Source organism: Thunnus maccoyii, chromosome 12, assembly GCF_910596095.1.
Source record: "Thunnus maccoyii chromosome 12, fThuMac1.1, whole genome shotgun sequence".
Taxonomy (NCBI): domain Eukaryota; kingdom Metazoa; phylum Chordata; class Actinopteri; order Scombriformes; family Scombridae; genus Thunnus; species Thunnus maccoyii.
Genome location: NC_056544.1, coordinates 20836390 through 20853201, shown reverse-complemented (window position 1 = coordinate 20853201; position 16812 = coordinate 20836390). Strand labels below are relative to the sequence as shown.

At 38.7% G+C, this 16812-nt stretch overlaps 1 protein-coding gene across 1 annotated transcript; it reads left to right on the top strand.

Moving 5' to 3' along the window:
* The first annotated feature begins 51 nt into the window (after positions 1–51).
* On the top strand, positions 52–15810 carry lrrcc1 (leucine rich repeat and coiled-coil centrosomal protein 1). Its single transcript, XM_042428661.1, has 19 exons — positions 52–503; positions 1969–2174; positions 2344–2409; positions 2507–2674; positions 4379–4545; positions 5399–5614; positions 6118–6308; positions 7032–7206; positions 7411–7559; positions 9226–9430; positions 9737–9876; positions 11202–11403; positions 12029–12214; positions 12493–12667; positions 13248–13411; positions 13628–13836; positions 14145–14282; positions 15062–15197; positions 15535–15810. Exons 1-19 carry the CDS (start codon positions 460–462, stop codon positions 15643–15645), a joined length of 3048 nt encoding a protein of 1015 aa, XP_042284595.1. The 5' UTR covers positions 52–459; the 3' UTR covers positions 15646–15810.
* The last annotated feature ends 1002 nt before the right edge of the window (positions 15811–16812 follow it).

Genomic DNA, 16812 nt, shown 5'->3' with positions numbered 1-16812 from the left:
TTGAGGGGGCGGGACAAGTAAAGCGTTCCCGGATGTTACCGTTACTACGTCATGTAAACAGGAAGTGCGACGCCTGACGCGCCGAGTTCAACTCCGACAAGGGATTCTAAACAACAACAAAGTGTTGTTACAACCTCACGATACGTATATTTGGGCTGTTTTAGAAAATAAAACGGACTCTTGTTAGTTGTTCCAGCAGTCGTAACTGTAGCTTGTAGACGGTTCATATGAGTTGTTCCTCCTCTGAGCTCGATCGCTAGTAAACTTTTGCTAGGCTGCTCGGTAACTTAGCTAAAGATTTGAATGTTTGTTTGCTATTTTTCAGCAGATTTCCCACTCATTTTGCCTGATAAGACAGCAGTGGTAGGTTATTTTGTTTTGTTAGTTTGCAGACTTCAACAGTTACACAGCTAACATTAAGCAGGTAACGTTAAATAACGGCAGCTGAATGTTGTCGTTATGGGAGACAAGGAGCTGAGTCTTATCAACAAGAATATAACAAGGTAACGTAACTAATCACAGATCTTTTCATGCTTTTTATAGTTAACTTAGAGCTTCTACTGTCCTTTCTTGTTTAAAACGTTGAATTTATTGTGTTGGGTCAATTTAAGCCACTGATTCCCAGCTTAAACTAAAGGACGAGGTCACATTTTTTCAAGTCTGTCTTAAAACAACAGTCAGGAGCCTAAATGAACATTGAAATAGGTCTTTCTTGCCATAATATCCCTCCTGTTCATACTGGACATTAGAAGATCCCTTCATAATGAGCTTACAATGTAAGTGATGGGGTGCGAAATCCACAAGCCTCCCTCCGTACAACAATGTATTTAAAAGTTTACCTGAAGCTAATATGAAGGTCCAACCGTCCAAATGAGTCAAATCAAGTGGATATGTTTCAACGTTACAGTCTTTTTATTGCCAAAGTCCCTCTTTATGTTACTATACTTCCACCGCAGCTCAACAGGGAAACACAAAGAGGGAATTTTATGCTAAAAAAGACTGTAAATGTGGCAGATATCCTCTTGATATGACTAACTCAGACTGCTGAAGCCTCATATAAGCTTCAGATAAACTTTAAAATACATTTTTGCACAAGACTGTGTGGACACACTGTGGATTTTGGCACCCATCACCGAAATTGAAAGGGATCAGCATGAACAGGAGGAATGATTACAGCAAGGAAAACCTCTTTTAGTGTTCATATGGGCACCTGATTTATGTTTTAAGACAGACTTGAAAAAATTATGAACCTATCCTTTAGGTAAAAGTGCACTGACATTGCCACAAATTGAAAACACTCCAGTAGCATTAAAACTAAAATTCATGTGCAAGCAGTGTGTTAATGTGTCTAGTCAAAATGTAAAATTTTAATCTGCAAAGTAACCAGTAATTATAACAGAGAAATGTAGTGGAGTAAAAGTAAAACTGAAGTACTCAAGTAAAATACAAGTATCTCGAAACTGCAAAAATGGAAACAAACAATATCCACAAATAAAATGCTTGATAACAATGAGATAAATCATTAAAAACAATACAAATAAACTAATCAGGGGAAATAAATATAAATAGCAAAGATGAAAACGAGTTGACAATGTTGGATTATCCCACATTAAAAGCCAGATTAAAAAGATCTTGTTCCAGCTTCTTTGATGTCAAGATTTGCTGCTTTTCTGTGTTTATATAATTTTAAATTGAATATCTGTCTGTCAGACAAAATTAGACATATTAAGATGTAACCTTGAGCTCTTTTTATTTATTTATTTATTTACAATTATAAAGAGTTTTGGACTAAACAATGAATCAACTACTCAAAAAATTAATCTACAGTTTTATTGAGAATAAAAAGAATCATTAGTTGCTGCCCTACAATGTTTAGGCAAATTTTCCTGCAGGGTTTGGGCACCATGTACACCAAAATGTTATCTTCCGCGGTAACTATGTTGTCTCACCTCGTTGCCTTCTGTCTAGTCTGCTGGATGTCCCCCTGCGTCCCACTGTAACATCACTCAATCTGCACTGCAATCACATCCCAAGGATTGAGGGTCTGACCTCAGCTTGGCACCTGAGGCACTTGGACCTTTCCTCAAATTGCATTTCTAAGATTGAAGGTCTCAGTTCTCTCACATCCCTGAGGACTCTAAATTTATCCTGCAACACAATCACCGAGGTTGAGGGTGAGTCTTTAGTCACCATTTTACTTGGACAGTAATTGTTTCAGCACATTGGGTGTTCCCCAAATGATAATTCTTCATTACTGAGTCTTGTGTTTACTCTGACGGTGCTGCCACTGCTTTATGATCTGTAGAATCACTCACTTGTTAATTTCCCCTCCCTGCACCACAGGACTGAATGGCCTCGTGAATTTAACTAGATTAAACTTGTCCTACAATCAGATAAATAACCTTACTGGTGAGTTGAACTCTGACGAGGTCTTTTTCTACACTCAAATCAAAGGACTAACGGATGATTGACACATCAGTGGTGTTGATTCTCATGTGCTCATTAGGCTTGTTGTATCTTCATGGCACGGAGTACAAGCTGAAGCACCTGAGTCTCCATAGCAACCACCTGCACAGTATCGATCACCTCCTGCAGTGCCTGCTGGGATTGCAAGCTTTAAGTGAGGTCACTTTGAGTCAGGATGGCAGAGACAACCCCATCTGTAGGTCACCAGGTAAGATACAAAAATGTTAATTTGGAGTATATAAAATCCTCTGTTACTGTATATGTTACTTTGATGATGATACATTAAATTTTGCGGAATTGACAAACCAAGGTACTTCATCACATTCAGAAAAAATGTAAATAATTTGCAACATTGCCCACAATGGTCTAATAAACCCATAGATATTAGAGGTAGAGCTACCACTGTATTAACAGTGTGGCAAAATCTCTGATGGTTGACAAATTTATATAGTCTCACAGTATATATCGTCCAGCAGCCCACCCCTATATTGGAGTACAGTAGTTTTAAGACCAGTATATTACCTTATATTACTGATATATCGGTACATGTTAGCTGATGTGCAAAAAAAATAAAACTTAAATGGTCTCCAGGAGAGAAATACACATCACAACACAAACTAAACACAACACAATGCAAAAAAAGTAATTAATTAATAGTATTCTTTTTTTATACTTTGTTTGATTATGCCCTCTGAAGCTGTTTCAGGTATTCATGTGCTAATATACAGCACTTGAGTTGGCAGAGTAGCATACAGTAGCACACAGCTGCTGAGTAGACTCCGGTGCAGAGAGATTGTTCATTTTAAAACTACCCTACCTCCAGTACATATCACCATAGCTGCTGAAAATGAGTTTGTTTGTGTATACTGTACATATTGTAAATACTTCTACATGAAACATTTTATGTGTAGGACATAGGAGTAAAGTGATATGATGATATAACATGAGACGATAAAAACTTAAGGAGATTTTGTCATACTGTTTATATTGCGGCAGCTATCCCTTTAGTATCAATGAGCAGGGTCGCTCTATGATCATATTCAATATTTTATAGGATTTTTGCATCAATGTGATACAATACTCTGATTTATCACATATTTACTTTGCTTCCAGATTACTGACATTACTGACAGACATTCTGGCTTATTCATTAAAAGTTTCTTAATCGATTTTGAAGAAAATGTACTACATCATGATAAACATATAATAATATATAAATTGTAATAATAGATATAAGTTGTGTGTGCTACAACTGGCAGATCTTTACATTTTTGTTTTTGATGAATCACTCACTAATCCAGAGGATAATCATTAGATTTTGCAAAACAACTGACTCATAACCCTTCCCAGTATTGTCTGTAATGAAAGCACAATGAAAATCAGTGGTAGTCAAATTGGGAGCACTTGATAGTGATCACTGTGATCTATTTTTCTGCCTGTGTCTGTTCGTAATTGGATTGACAGCAGTCATATGAATGTAAAAATCCTTGCAGTGTTTTCCTTTAGCTTATACTCTGCACCCATTACCCATGTCTTCCTGTTTATGATTTATTTGCAGCAAGATGTGTTGAAAGCATGTGTTTTAATCCATGAGGGCGCACTTAAAGCATTCTTACAGCTCTCGCTGTCAATATGAGTTTATATTAACGGTGCTCAGTTCTCGTTAATTAAGCTACATCAATAAGTGCATATGAGGATAGCATGTACAGAAGAGATGTTATTCATTTATTTATAGATTATTTGATTTCATACATCAATAACCACCATAACGCATGACGTTTTAGGTAGGTCATATATACCACTGATTTGACATACAGCACTTTGAATAATGTAATAAGAATGTACTTGTGGACAGTCACACAGCTCTAGACTGGTTAGGTTTTCTTGATATATGTGTGTTGTCCTGCTGCAGGTTACAGGGAGATTGTTATGCAGTCGTTGCCACAGATCTCCGTTCTGGATGGCCTGGACCGGCTGGGAAATCCATCACATCCAGGGATAAACAGTCCCCTGGATATCCCTGGTCTTGAAGACTATGTGGACCTCCTGCTCTCCTCAGATACTAGTCGCAATGAAGCGGTAAATTTAAATGGCATCATATTACAATTAATTTATTGAGTTGTAATTCTCATAATGTGTGTTGCTATAAAATGACCATATTCCAGTGATTTCATTAGTATTACCTTATGGAAAAATATCATAATTACACAATAACACTTTTTTAATGCATAAGAAGCTCCATAATACAGAAGTACTGTATCCACACCTGGATGAAGAGGACTTTAAATACTGTAGGTAAATATTGCTGTGTCTTCAAATCCATGAATGTGGCATTTTGTATCCAAAATATAACATCATTGAATTGGATTCCACTTCTGTATATTTGGATCTGGAAAGTTCAGACACAGTAAGAAGAAAAAATTGTGTGATTACCCTCTGCAGTTCCTGACCACTGACTTTTAAAATGTGAGAAAAGCCACAGTTATATAATCCTGAGGTATAAAGTTGGAAAGACTTACTTACTCAGGACTATATTGCAGTGAGGCAGCAGTGCTGATCACTGGGCCACTGTACTTTCCTATATTCCAGTCTGTTTTAAATTCCCAGAAGTCAATGAATAACTGGAATATTATGTAATTTATGGATTTATACAGTGATAGTGAAGGAATGTGATCCCGTCACAAATACCTGAAGTACTTCTCACATTCTTTGCACAAGGTGGAAATTTCCATCTGTTTTCTGTTCCACCAACCACAGTGGAAACAACATTGTTTTCTCTTCACAACTTTTCTAAACTGAGAAAGGAATCTCATTTCCTGACTTCAGGAAAGTCCCAGAAATGTCATGTAATTCTGTGTCACAGCGGGGACCCTAAAATAAGACTATATCCTCAGTCAAATGAAAATAAAATACAATTTAAGTTTCTCTGCAGGTTACAGGGAATGTCCCCCTCACCACACCCCGCATCGATGAGGTTCTGACCCAGTTTCGTCAGCGGATTGCCTCTGAAACAATCACAGATCCAGTTGCGCAACCAGATAGGCAGCGCTTCCAGCAGGTTCCCTCCGCTGTGGCTGATCCAGCAGACCCCGTTAATGAACAACGCATCAGGAAACTGGAGCACCAGGTGTCCCAGCTCGTCCTGCAGGTGCTTATTTAACACTGCTGAAAGCCAATGAGTCATTTAATAAGAAGTGTTTGTGTGAGATATACAGTCAGTGGGATAATATATAACAGAGATGAAATTATTGTTGGGTTTTATTTTAGATAAAAAAACAATAATACTTAGTCTGCAGTGCAATAACAGGTTATAAATCACAAAATATTACCAATGGCAGTATTTTAGCATTTTCACATTTAAGACAGTATTCTTTTTTAAAGATGCATTTTGGAATTGCTTAATTTGTCAGTTCTTGACTAAGTACTTGCGGTATATAGATAATTGTCACACCTTTTGTGTGAAGTTCTTATACTTTAATTAGGTAAACATGTTTTTAAAAGAGTTCCAATTCATGTTACTGCTATGGCATATTAATTCACTGTATGTCTCTTGAATCTTTTGTTTAGTTTTTACTCATCCCAACATGTAGTCTGCTCAATAATTATTGTATCCCCTCACGTATTATGAGCATTTTTGCCATATTTACACAGGCCCCTGCGGGTGACAAATCCAGTAGCCATCCTGTGGTGACAGTACGCAAAGCCAAGAGGGACACAGACCGCACGTCAGAGAGCGAGTGTGACAGCGGGAAGGAAAACCGGAGGCGCACCAGGATCCCAAAGCATCGTAACAGCATAACAACAAGGACCACGAAGGAGAACAAAGGCAGGAGATCAGACAGGTGATTTCTGTGCCTGCCTCTTTAGTACTTAGGTTAACTGTTTGGTGTTGAAATAATGTTTACATGTCTGTCAACTGCAGACTCACCTGTGTTCAGATCAAGAAATTTCTAAGCACTATTGGACGTTAATACAACAATATAGAGTTTATCTTTGAGTGATGATATTCAAATTCATACACTTGCCAAAGTTTGCTGAGGCAGAAGTGTTTATGATGAAGTAATTGACAATATCTACATTCATAATAATCAAACACAATATGCAGTGATGGATATTTCCATTTTCTTTTGCATGCATCAACCTAATATCATCAGGTATCTTGATGATAGAGGAAATCCTTTTCCCTCTCAGTTGAAAGGAGATGATGAATTTTCCTCTCTGAGCGATGTTGTGAACTTTCCTCCTCTCTGTTAGAAATTACAACTGTCATCTCTCTCCCATGATTAACGACCGTGCCTCTGTGGTCTACCCCCTCATTTTACTTCATCAGCCACTGATGACATGTGCTTAAGATTCAGTAATTTAACTTATGTAACCTCCCAACTGTCCTCATCAAAAGCAAGGTGATTTTTAAATATTAGCGCAAAATTCAATTTAAAGTGTGCTTACCTGTAAAAGTAGGTAAGTCATCTGCTTTGACCTTTATAGAGCCAGACATTTGCTAGAGGGCTGTTTATGATCAATTTACAGCTGGTTCAATACCTGTGATTTGTTTTTATGTGCAGTGATCAGGAGAATCATAAACAGAAGAGTTCAAAGTCTGCTGTAGAGCCCAGAGGGAAGGCTGGGAGTGCAAGGGGTGCAGACGCAGTGGGGCCAGCAAGGAGGGGACCACTGAGAGCTGCTAAGGCCTCAGGCGATGTGAAAACCAAGTCTACTGAGGAGCAGGAAACCTACAGGGTACAGAATGGATAGGTCCCCTGCAGACTGAATGACAGCTTCTATTTTTATTGAATTAATGTGTTATGTGTATAAAAAAAAAGGTTTTTCCCCTACACAAGAGGAAATTAGAAATCCCCTGTGAGTTTCTCTGTAAAAGCAGACTTCCAGTTGTATTCCTTTCTGTTTTAATCTATGTGTATTTTTGTTTTTGTATATGTGCAGACTATTGTGGAGGAGCGTGACCAGGAAAGGGAAAGACGCTGGAAGGCCGAGCAGGCTGTGAGGAAGCTAACAGAGGAGCTTAAGTGCCTGCAGACAAAGGTCAGCGAGGAAAAAGACCTGCAGAGCATGGCCCTGCACACCACAGACAGGTTAGAGGATAACTGGTTGGACACACACACACACACACACACACACACGCACGCACACACACACACACACACACACACACACACACACACACACACACACACACGCACACACACATACAGTACATGCTCACATGCACAGATGCACACAAACTTGCACATGAATAGGCTCAGCAGCTCTAAAGCAGATATCATGATGAAAAGGGATAATTGAACTTGTCTCTGTGGATTTCAGTTGTCAACTGCATAATGGATTCTCATCCATTTCTACCCTCTTCATCTTTTGTATTGGCTCTCCTGAGACCAGGGCCTGCTGCTTGTCTCATTCTTGAACAATGAGTATCCATCCCACCATTAAAATTCCTCACTATCATTGTCCCATAGCCTCTCATGAAATCAAGCACACATTACCCCAAAACCTTAAAGTATGCCTGCAGTTGTGTGTGATAATAAAGCTATTTAGTATTAGGATCATTAACCTATGCACTCATCATGCTTTTTAAACCTTATATTTAAATTCCAGCGGCTATAATTATCTATAATTAAATATTCCTATCTCTATCCCTACACATGTGGCTGAGAGCGTCCTTGCTTCTGCACTGCACAGATAGTGCCAGAGAGCCAGGTGTAGCTATCTTGTGCACTGTCCTTACTTGCATCACACCCTGCTTCGATAAATCTGCATTATGGTTGTAATTAGAAGCACGATGACAAGCATATGTCAGCAGTATTACATGAATCAATCTTAACTGTCACTTTCTAATGGTACTGAACACAGCTGTTACTGTTGACTCCCTTGCTCATCAGGAGACAGATTACAGAGAAATGGCTCATCATGGCAAATCTAAAGAGGGAATGACTGTATATGAGACGGTCCAACAGTTGTCTAGTTTAGTTGTACTCATAGACTGTTAAAAAAAAAAAAAAAAAAAAATGGTCGTAGCCACCATGTCATCACCCATTGGTTTCTATAGAACGGTTTTGAAGTGACTGGCTCCAGCTGTCACCATCTTGGCAGTGCGACCTGTCACTCAAAGCAGCCACGTCCGTAACTATGCATAACTTTACGGCTTAATAAAAATTAAACAGGTTACGAGTTATGAAATAATTCACCTCCCGTCCAGTTGTCATGAAAGGGGAAATTATCTATTGAGACGTAGACGGTTTGTACCAGGCTGTAAACATGTTTATTTCTGCTGTAAAGTTGGGCATTTTAACATAGGGTTCTATGGGGACTGACCGGACTGACTCGCTTTTGGAGCCTCAAGTGGCCATTTGAGGAACTGCAGCCCTGGAGGTTGCTGTGTGATTGTACTGTGTGCAAACTTTTATCTTGCCTTTTTCTTTTCCCCAAGGTTAATTTTTGTATAATCATTTTCACCTGTTTTCATTTTCACAAATATTTACATTTTCTCTCCCTTGAGATTAGATTTTGATTATGTTACAATGTAAGATTTCTCCAGGTTCACTGGCTATCACATTTATAACTCTGCAAGATAAAACACAGACCACACACAAGGCCATCACAAAACTGTAGATGGTTTCCTATTCTATTTATTCTCCCGTGTAGAGTAAATACACATTTGGAGTATTATGCCTTCTACTCTTCTAATTTTTCATACGTTCTGCTTAAGTAAGGACTGCTACGTCATGGTTTTTCTCCATCCAGACTGAAAGATTTGTTGCTAAAGGAGCGATCAGGGCGCTCTGAAGTGCAGACTCGTGTTGAGGAGCTGGATGGGAGGTGTCAGTCCCTAATCCAGCAGCTGGAGCAGGCCCGCAGCAGTGAAGAACAACATAAGACTGCACTGCACAGACTGGAGGAAAGCATCTCCCATGGTGAGACGCTCAGGGCTCGTCAGCAGGCTGAGGAGGTACAGTAGCTAGTTTCGTATACCTGTATCACTGTTTTAATAACGATCGATTTTAAATATTCAACATAGAATACCAATGACGCCACCAGAACAAGTTAATTTAGAATCATCTATCATTCTGTTTTTATTACACCTTGATAGCTACTGTACCACTGAACTCCCTATATCACTATCATTTCTGTTTATACCAGTGCAGTAGTTCAATCACCCAGCATGCAGAGTGAATGAATGCAAACAGATAAAATGATTCAACAGAGATAGTTCAATGTGACAGGCTTCGATAAATCATGCGCTGACTTTCCTCAGATGAAGCGGCACCTGGAGCTGGAGAACAAGGCAGCAGCTCTGAAGAGGGAGGTGGATATCCAGAGAGCTTCAGTGCGCCAGCACAAAGACAAACTACAGCAGTTACATGAACTGCTGGCGTCCAGGGAACAAGAGCACAGGTACGCCTGAAGCTTTTTATTCTGAATCACTGGAAGAAGGCATGCTCAATATCAACTTTATCCCATTTTAAATGCCCTAAAAATCTATTTTCTCAATCAGTAAGGGGGTCATGGATGCAACAGATTTCATCCAAAGTTAAATAATATAAAATACTGATGATAGTCTGTGGGTTGTTTCTGTTTCTGTTACCTGCACTGTCAAATCAAATCTGAGCAAACCATATCTGTACAGTCCTGATGAATCAGATCTGCTGAATTTTTTGAGTGTTTAACATCGTAATAAATAATATCCACAGACCGGATGTTTTTTTTTTTTCCAAACTTTGATTATTGCTTATTTAGTCAGTAATTTAGGGTCGTACGTACATAATCTAAAAAGTATTGGAAATTAGTTTTAATCCAAATTTGAACGATTGTGATTTAAGTGTTTGTAAACTTTCCTGATATTGGGTTTGAATTGGGTGTGGTTATGCTCAGACATTTAGTACAAAAATTACACAATAAATTCTGCAAACTAGTCATAACCGACGTGACGTGCTGCGGTAAGCATATTGTCTCATTTCCGGTTGCTGGAGTCTCTGTGTCATTGGTAGCGTTAGCGTTTCTGCATCTCAACCCAGTTAATTTTGCTATATTCTTCATTACTGCCGCTAACTTCCTGCTGTACATTTAAATATACTCTAGTTCCGCTCAAGCGCTCTTAGCTCTCTCCTTTTAGCAACTTTCTCGCTAATCACACAGTTGTTAAGATGCTTTTCAGATTTGCTAGTTACTTCAGCTTAACTGTTAGTGATGGCTTCCCTCTCTCCCTTTCGCTCTCGTGCTCTCTCTTGCTCGGTGTGTCTTATGTTTAACTATTCTCCTGCCTCCTTTAGTGATAATGGTACATGTAATAAATGTTGTATATATACCGTGTTGGAGGCGAGGCTCAGTGAGTTAGAATCACGGCTCTGCACCATGGAAACCCAGTTGTTAGCTACTGTAGTTAGCCAGCCCCCAGTAGCCGGTGTAGGTGTCAATCAAAATGCGATGTGCCACACCTACACACCTACAGGTTTTTTGAACTAGGTTTTCTAATAGTTATGAACATTTATTTTCACTCAGATTTCAGATATGCATTACTATTTCAAGCCAAATTTCCAGAAGCTTTAAACTTTTTGTACAATTTCCTGTTAAGTGAGCCCTCAATTTACTTTACTTTTAATTTAAATTTACCTTAAACATACATTTTCACCTTTAAGTTACTATAACATAAAGGCTATGGACCAGGAGCCTGTTTAAAAAGGGCAACGTACTATCCTCACTTGTTTGCATTCTTTCCACAGAAAACAGCTGGACTTGCGGTTGCAGCCGGGAGGGGTGGATTTCCGTGAGGCAGTGGCAAAAGAAGTAGCATTAGTGGAACAGAGACATGCCACCAGGGAGGCGGAGCTGGAGGAGAAACTGGCAGAGGGCAGGAAAGAGTATGCTGCTCTGGAGGATGAGTTCCGCATGGCACTAACCATCGAGGCTGCTCGCTTCTATGAGGTCTGCTGAAAGATGGGCGCCAGCCATACAGATGGCCTGTAATCACTAAAGTGTCGTTGTCCTAAATCTTACTCTACATTCTCTGTACCGTCCAGCTGAAATGATTTCTGTGTCCAGTAAGAAGGAAATGATTGAACAGGAATTGACCCCAATATAAATAGACTTAGTGGATTTTTTTCAGCCTGATGGTGAAAGCTGAGATTGAATTAGGATCATTTGACTCTGGACAAGTAGTCTGTGATTGCCAGAGGAAGAGTGCTATACAAAGGGATTGAATTTGAATCGGTCTGTACTTTCCCCATATGGTTACAGATTTCATTCAGCCTTTGCACAAAATATAATCTTATTCTTGATTGCTACTGCTTGAACGATTTGCTACTTTAAGTCTTCAAACTTTTGACACTTTGGAAATTCTGAATGAGATACAGATTGCCAACCAGACCCTCACTCATGGAAACTTTTAAAAGATTGCTTTCTATAAATCCATGACCCCTAAAACCCGTTCTGTCAGATCTCAAATGTGACATTGATTGATAGAATTGTCAATTCAGGTAATGCTTGGACCAAAGTCTTTTAGATGTCTATATTCACATTCACCTCCACATCCTCACTCTACTTCTTGTAGGTAAAGGAGGCGTGTGATCAGATGACTGCAGAGCTTTTGGAGCTCAAGGCGACCCTCGGCCAGTCCCAGCAGAGAGAGAAAAAATCCGGCTCTCTTGTGCAGGAGCTCACAGCCATGGTCAAGGAACAGAAGAATCGTATTTCTGAGCTCATCAAAGCAAAGAAAGATGCTGTCACTGAACTAAAGGTACACCACCAGATTAAAACAGTGAGATGTCTGTCAGATTTTTTCCATTAGCACTTAAATTAAGAGCAAATACCTTGATCAGGTTTGTAAAGTCACATTATGTCTAAGATAGAGTTGATAAGCTCTGGGCATCAGTCAAATATTGCTCAGCCTGAGCCTGTAAGAGACTACTTTGAGACACCATGGAATACTGAATGGTCCAGCTGTCTCTCCATCTGTCTGCCATGACAGATGGCTGTTGATCATTAATACTGTCTCTGTGCCTGTCCCTCTGCCAGAGCCGTCTGCATTCTTTGGAAACAGAGGTGGAGCAGGACCGGCATCTCACCCTGCAGCTTGAGTTGCTTAAGAAAGACAAGGCTCGACTGTTGTCTCAACTCACAGCTCAGGAGTCGGTGATAGACGGCCTTAGGGCAGAGAGGAGGATCTGGGGCCAGGAGCTCGCTCAGCAAGGTGGGAGACATTCATGAGGGCACTTTCTGTTCACTGTTGTTGCTTTCAGTGATCCTTATAGTGCATGACACACACTGACGGCCAGTTTCAGTTGTTTATTGAGAAATTCTAGTGTAGGTCTTCTCTGAGTCTGTCCTACTCTACTAATAATGCATTTGCCAGGTGGATGCTGCATATTTGCCCAGGGTAAAGTGAGTCACTGTTAACATCTTGGAGATTTTCCTATGGAGAAAATGTATGAAGTATGAAGAAGGCAGCAGCTGTTCGGTTTAAAACTGTGTGTGCTGATTTTTTATTGCATCTGTTTAAAGTAAAGCCTGCCATCTAGTGGTTATTTGGGAGACACATACTTTTCTTTGTACACGGTAGCAAAACACAGAAATTTTTAATGAATTATATAAAGCAATAAAATCCATTAAAACATAATAGAAATACAGAAATATTTTAACACTGAATAAAATGTATAAATATAGACAAAAGAATAATAGGCAAAAGAATAAAGTTTATAGTACAGTTTCACAATAATTGCTCTTGTGAGAGATGAAATCTAATTTACATTTTCTTGTGTTTTTTTTACTAGGAGCATCTCTAGCTCAGGACCGTGGACGCCTGGAGGCCAGGATAGAGGTGCTGGGCACTGAGCTGGAGACACAGAAGAAACAGAATGAGAGGGACAACGATGCCCTCAAAATCAAGACCAGAATCATTGAAGACCAGACAGAAACCATCCGCAAACTCAAAGAGGTAGCAGGACACTATTGAAATCAGTTTGGTGAAGTAAGAGTAAAACAGCAAAAAAAACTTAAAAAACATTCTACTAGAATGTCAACTTTTATATTTGTGCATTTTATCACAGGCATTGTATGTTCCTTGGTGTTTGTATCTATCCATTTTATCCTATTTTTACCTTGAGATATGCTGAGGCAGTTTCTATTTCTCTTCTGGTTTCCTGTTGTTTAGGCCTTGCAGGAGCGTGACGAGCAGATCCGCAGGCTGCGCGAGGAGCTGATCCAGGCCCAGAAGAAGTTCCAGCAGCAGCTTGAGGAGGAAACAGCTCAGCTGGCTGAGCTCAGGGAGAGGCTGGAACATCTCAGCCTGCGCAAAGAGGAGCTGAAACAGCAGTTGGAGGACAAGGAGGCGGAGCTTGAGGAGGTCAACAGAGTTTACAGGCAAGTTTTCCATCTACACATACTTAGCTTGTAAAAATTCTGCTCTTAAAAGTTAAAAGTGCATTATAATAAATGTATCATGGCAATTGTAATAAGTAAATTGAAGGTCAAAGAGCCAGGTTCTGCTTGAGGTTTCTACCAAGTGCTTGCTCAGGGGGGAATTGTTGGGTCTCTGTAAATTTAAGAGTACAGTCTAGATGCTAGCCTGCTCTATGTGAAAAGTGCCCTGAGATGACTTTTGTTGTGATTTGGCACTATATAAATAAAAATTGATTGATTGATTATGTTTTCTCTCTCTCCCCTTTTAGGGATTCTAGTAAGAAATGGCAGGAGAAGGCAGACCTACTCACTCGGCTAGAGAGCCAGGTGAAGCGCATGAAGGAGAACTTTGATTCCAAGGAATGCTTGCTGCTGGAAGAAAGAGATAAAGCAACAGAAGCTCACAAGTACGTCACAATATCGAGATATTAACAAGAGCAAAACTCAATTCATGAATCCCTTTTCTTTCATATTCTGGACCTATATTTGTCCTATGAATCTGCTGAAAGTGTTAAATATAAATGTGTATGTATTTGCATGTATTTGCTTGTTTATAATTAAGGACATGATTAACAAGCACAGCGTTGTAGATGGGGCGATTATTCTGGACAGAATCCATCAGAAGAAGGTTAAATGCATTCAAAACCTCAGAGGACGCTTGTTACTTTGAATCGAGTGTCCTTAATTCTGTGTTTCTGTATCTACCAGACTGTGCAAGCATGTTTGTGCTATCACAGTCCACCTGCTGGGAACAGGTAAGGACAGCTCCGCAGCTCTCCTAAATCCTGGAGGAGAGGAGGAGAATTATCTCCTAGGTCAAGGAGGCTGATAAAATGATTTTACCCCTAAGCCTTAAAGTAAAACCAAATATGCCTTATCTTGAAAAGTTTTGCGTTTGTTAAATACATGCCCCGGCCAAAATGTATGAACATGAACATTTCTCTTCCAAATCCAAAAAATAGAGAACTTATTACACTTGAATTTGTAATATCATATGATTTATGAAGTCTTGGCCAAAACATGATTAGGTCGTTTTAGAGATGTTGCCTTGATACAGGTGTGTGATATAATTTTAAATAAAATATTAATTTATGTTTCTATCCACCCTAAAAACTGCATAGGTTTAATGTGCCTTACCTTTACCTCATGTAACGTTATGTTTTATTTGTGGTTGTCTGTCCTGCAGAGATGCAGTCGAGAAGTTACACTGTGTGGATGATGCATTTCGTCGGCAACTGGAGTCTATCCAGGCTGCCCATCAAGCTGAGCTGCTTCAACTAGCTAATGAAAAGCAGAAACAGATAGAGAAGGCCAATCAGAGGGTAAGCTGCTGAAAAGTTTCCATTCTTTATCTGGCAGATCTTTGTCTTCCAGCAGTCCAGCAAACAAAAACAAAAATATGTTTTGAAAATCATGAATAGAGGCAAATATGCAACAACTTTTATGCAGATATGCAGTCACAAAATTCACCAGATTAACAATATCATGAATAAAACTGGCCTCTATGGGTTTCAGCCAGTTTCTCAGCTCTAATTATGCCCGCTTTAATTATTTGTATTTCACCCAACAAAGCATTGTAAATCTCTAAAAAGGCTTGAATGTGAAACCCACAGTCATGTGTTTTCTGCAGCTGAAGTTGTCTGTGTCTGCGTACTTTAGGTATTTGATGTGGAGGAGGAGATGCGTCAGCTCCTGGAAGAGACAGAAACTAACAAGAGAATCATGGAAGAGAAAATGAAACGTCTCACCAGTGTACTAAAAGACTTTTAACACATGAAGTGTTACTCCAGCTATGTCAGTGTGTGAATTAAAACGCACAGACAACACAGCACAGTTGTATTTTTTAAATAAAATAATTTACGTGTTCATTTTTTTTATGTTAAGTTATTGTTGTTTTTAGTTTATCATGATTTTCCAATAAATTCTCTGAGCATATTTTGATGTCTTTTTTTCTTACAAATAACAACATTGTATTTACACAAATTCTAGATGAGAAATAAATTGTGTGAATGGATAATTTTATTACAGAACTGTAAACAATTAATCTACGAAGAGAAATCTTAATTCAAGTAAATGAGCATTGAAAAGACAAGAAATATCATTGAAGACATTATTTTTTACTACTAATTTTTAACATTTTTACATTTAAATTAATTACCAATTGAAAAAATAGGCTTGGAATTTGACCATTTTGCTTTGTGAATATGATATTTTCCAAGTAAAATTATCATCTAAATTATGATTAACATTCTTTTATGTATCATGCTTCAATTTTATTTGAGCCTAATGGGTAAAAGAGTGTTCACTAAAAATATCCGAGTCAAAAAGTTGTAAATACAATGAAACAATAAATCGGAGATGCTTTACTTGACCAGTCCACAAAAATTACAACTAAAATCAATATCAGTTTTTAATCTTTTAAATACATTTTTCTCAGGATAAATTCTATGTAATATCTCATATGACACTTCATTGACCTTGTAGGTTGTTTTTGGCACAGTGCTTATCGGTAAGGTAAAAGTAACAAGACACCTTTGGAGACAGCAAAGACATTAGTGTATTTTTTAGTTTAACAGGTGACTGGGAATTGTGTAGAAAATCTTAATAAGATTCTTAACTAGTATGAGGGTCAGTTTGGTAAAATAAAACAAAGTGACTCTTTTTCTAAGTGGTCACTTTGTTGTTGGCTAAATATTTATGAGGAGAAAAATTTTATTGTACACTTAGCTCAGTAATATGGAAGACCATTTCCACCAGGAAAGGATAAAATAATATTTTTAAGTATTTTCTGCTGTTATTGAAGAATCAATAGTAGAGAAATGACATGGGAGAAAGAGAGATGGGGAATGACATGTAAGGGTCTCAAGCCAGAATCAAATTGTGGACGATAAGCTTTATGGTTCATGGTTTTTAACCCGAAAACCTGACCACAGAACA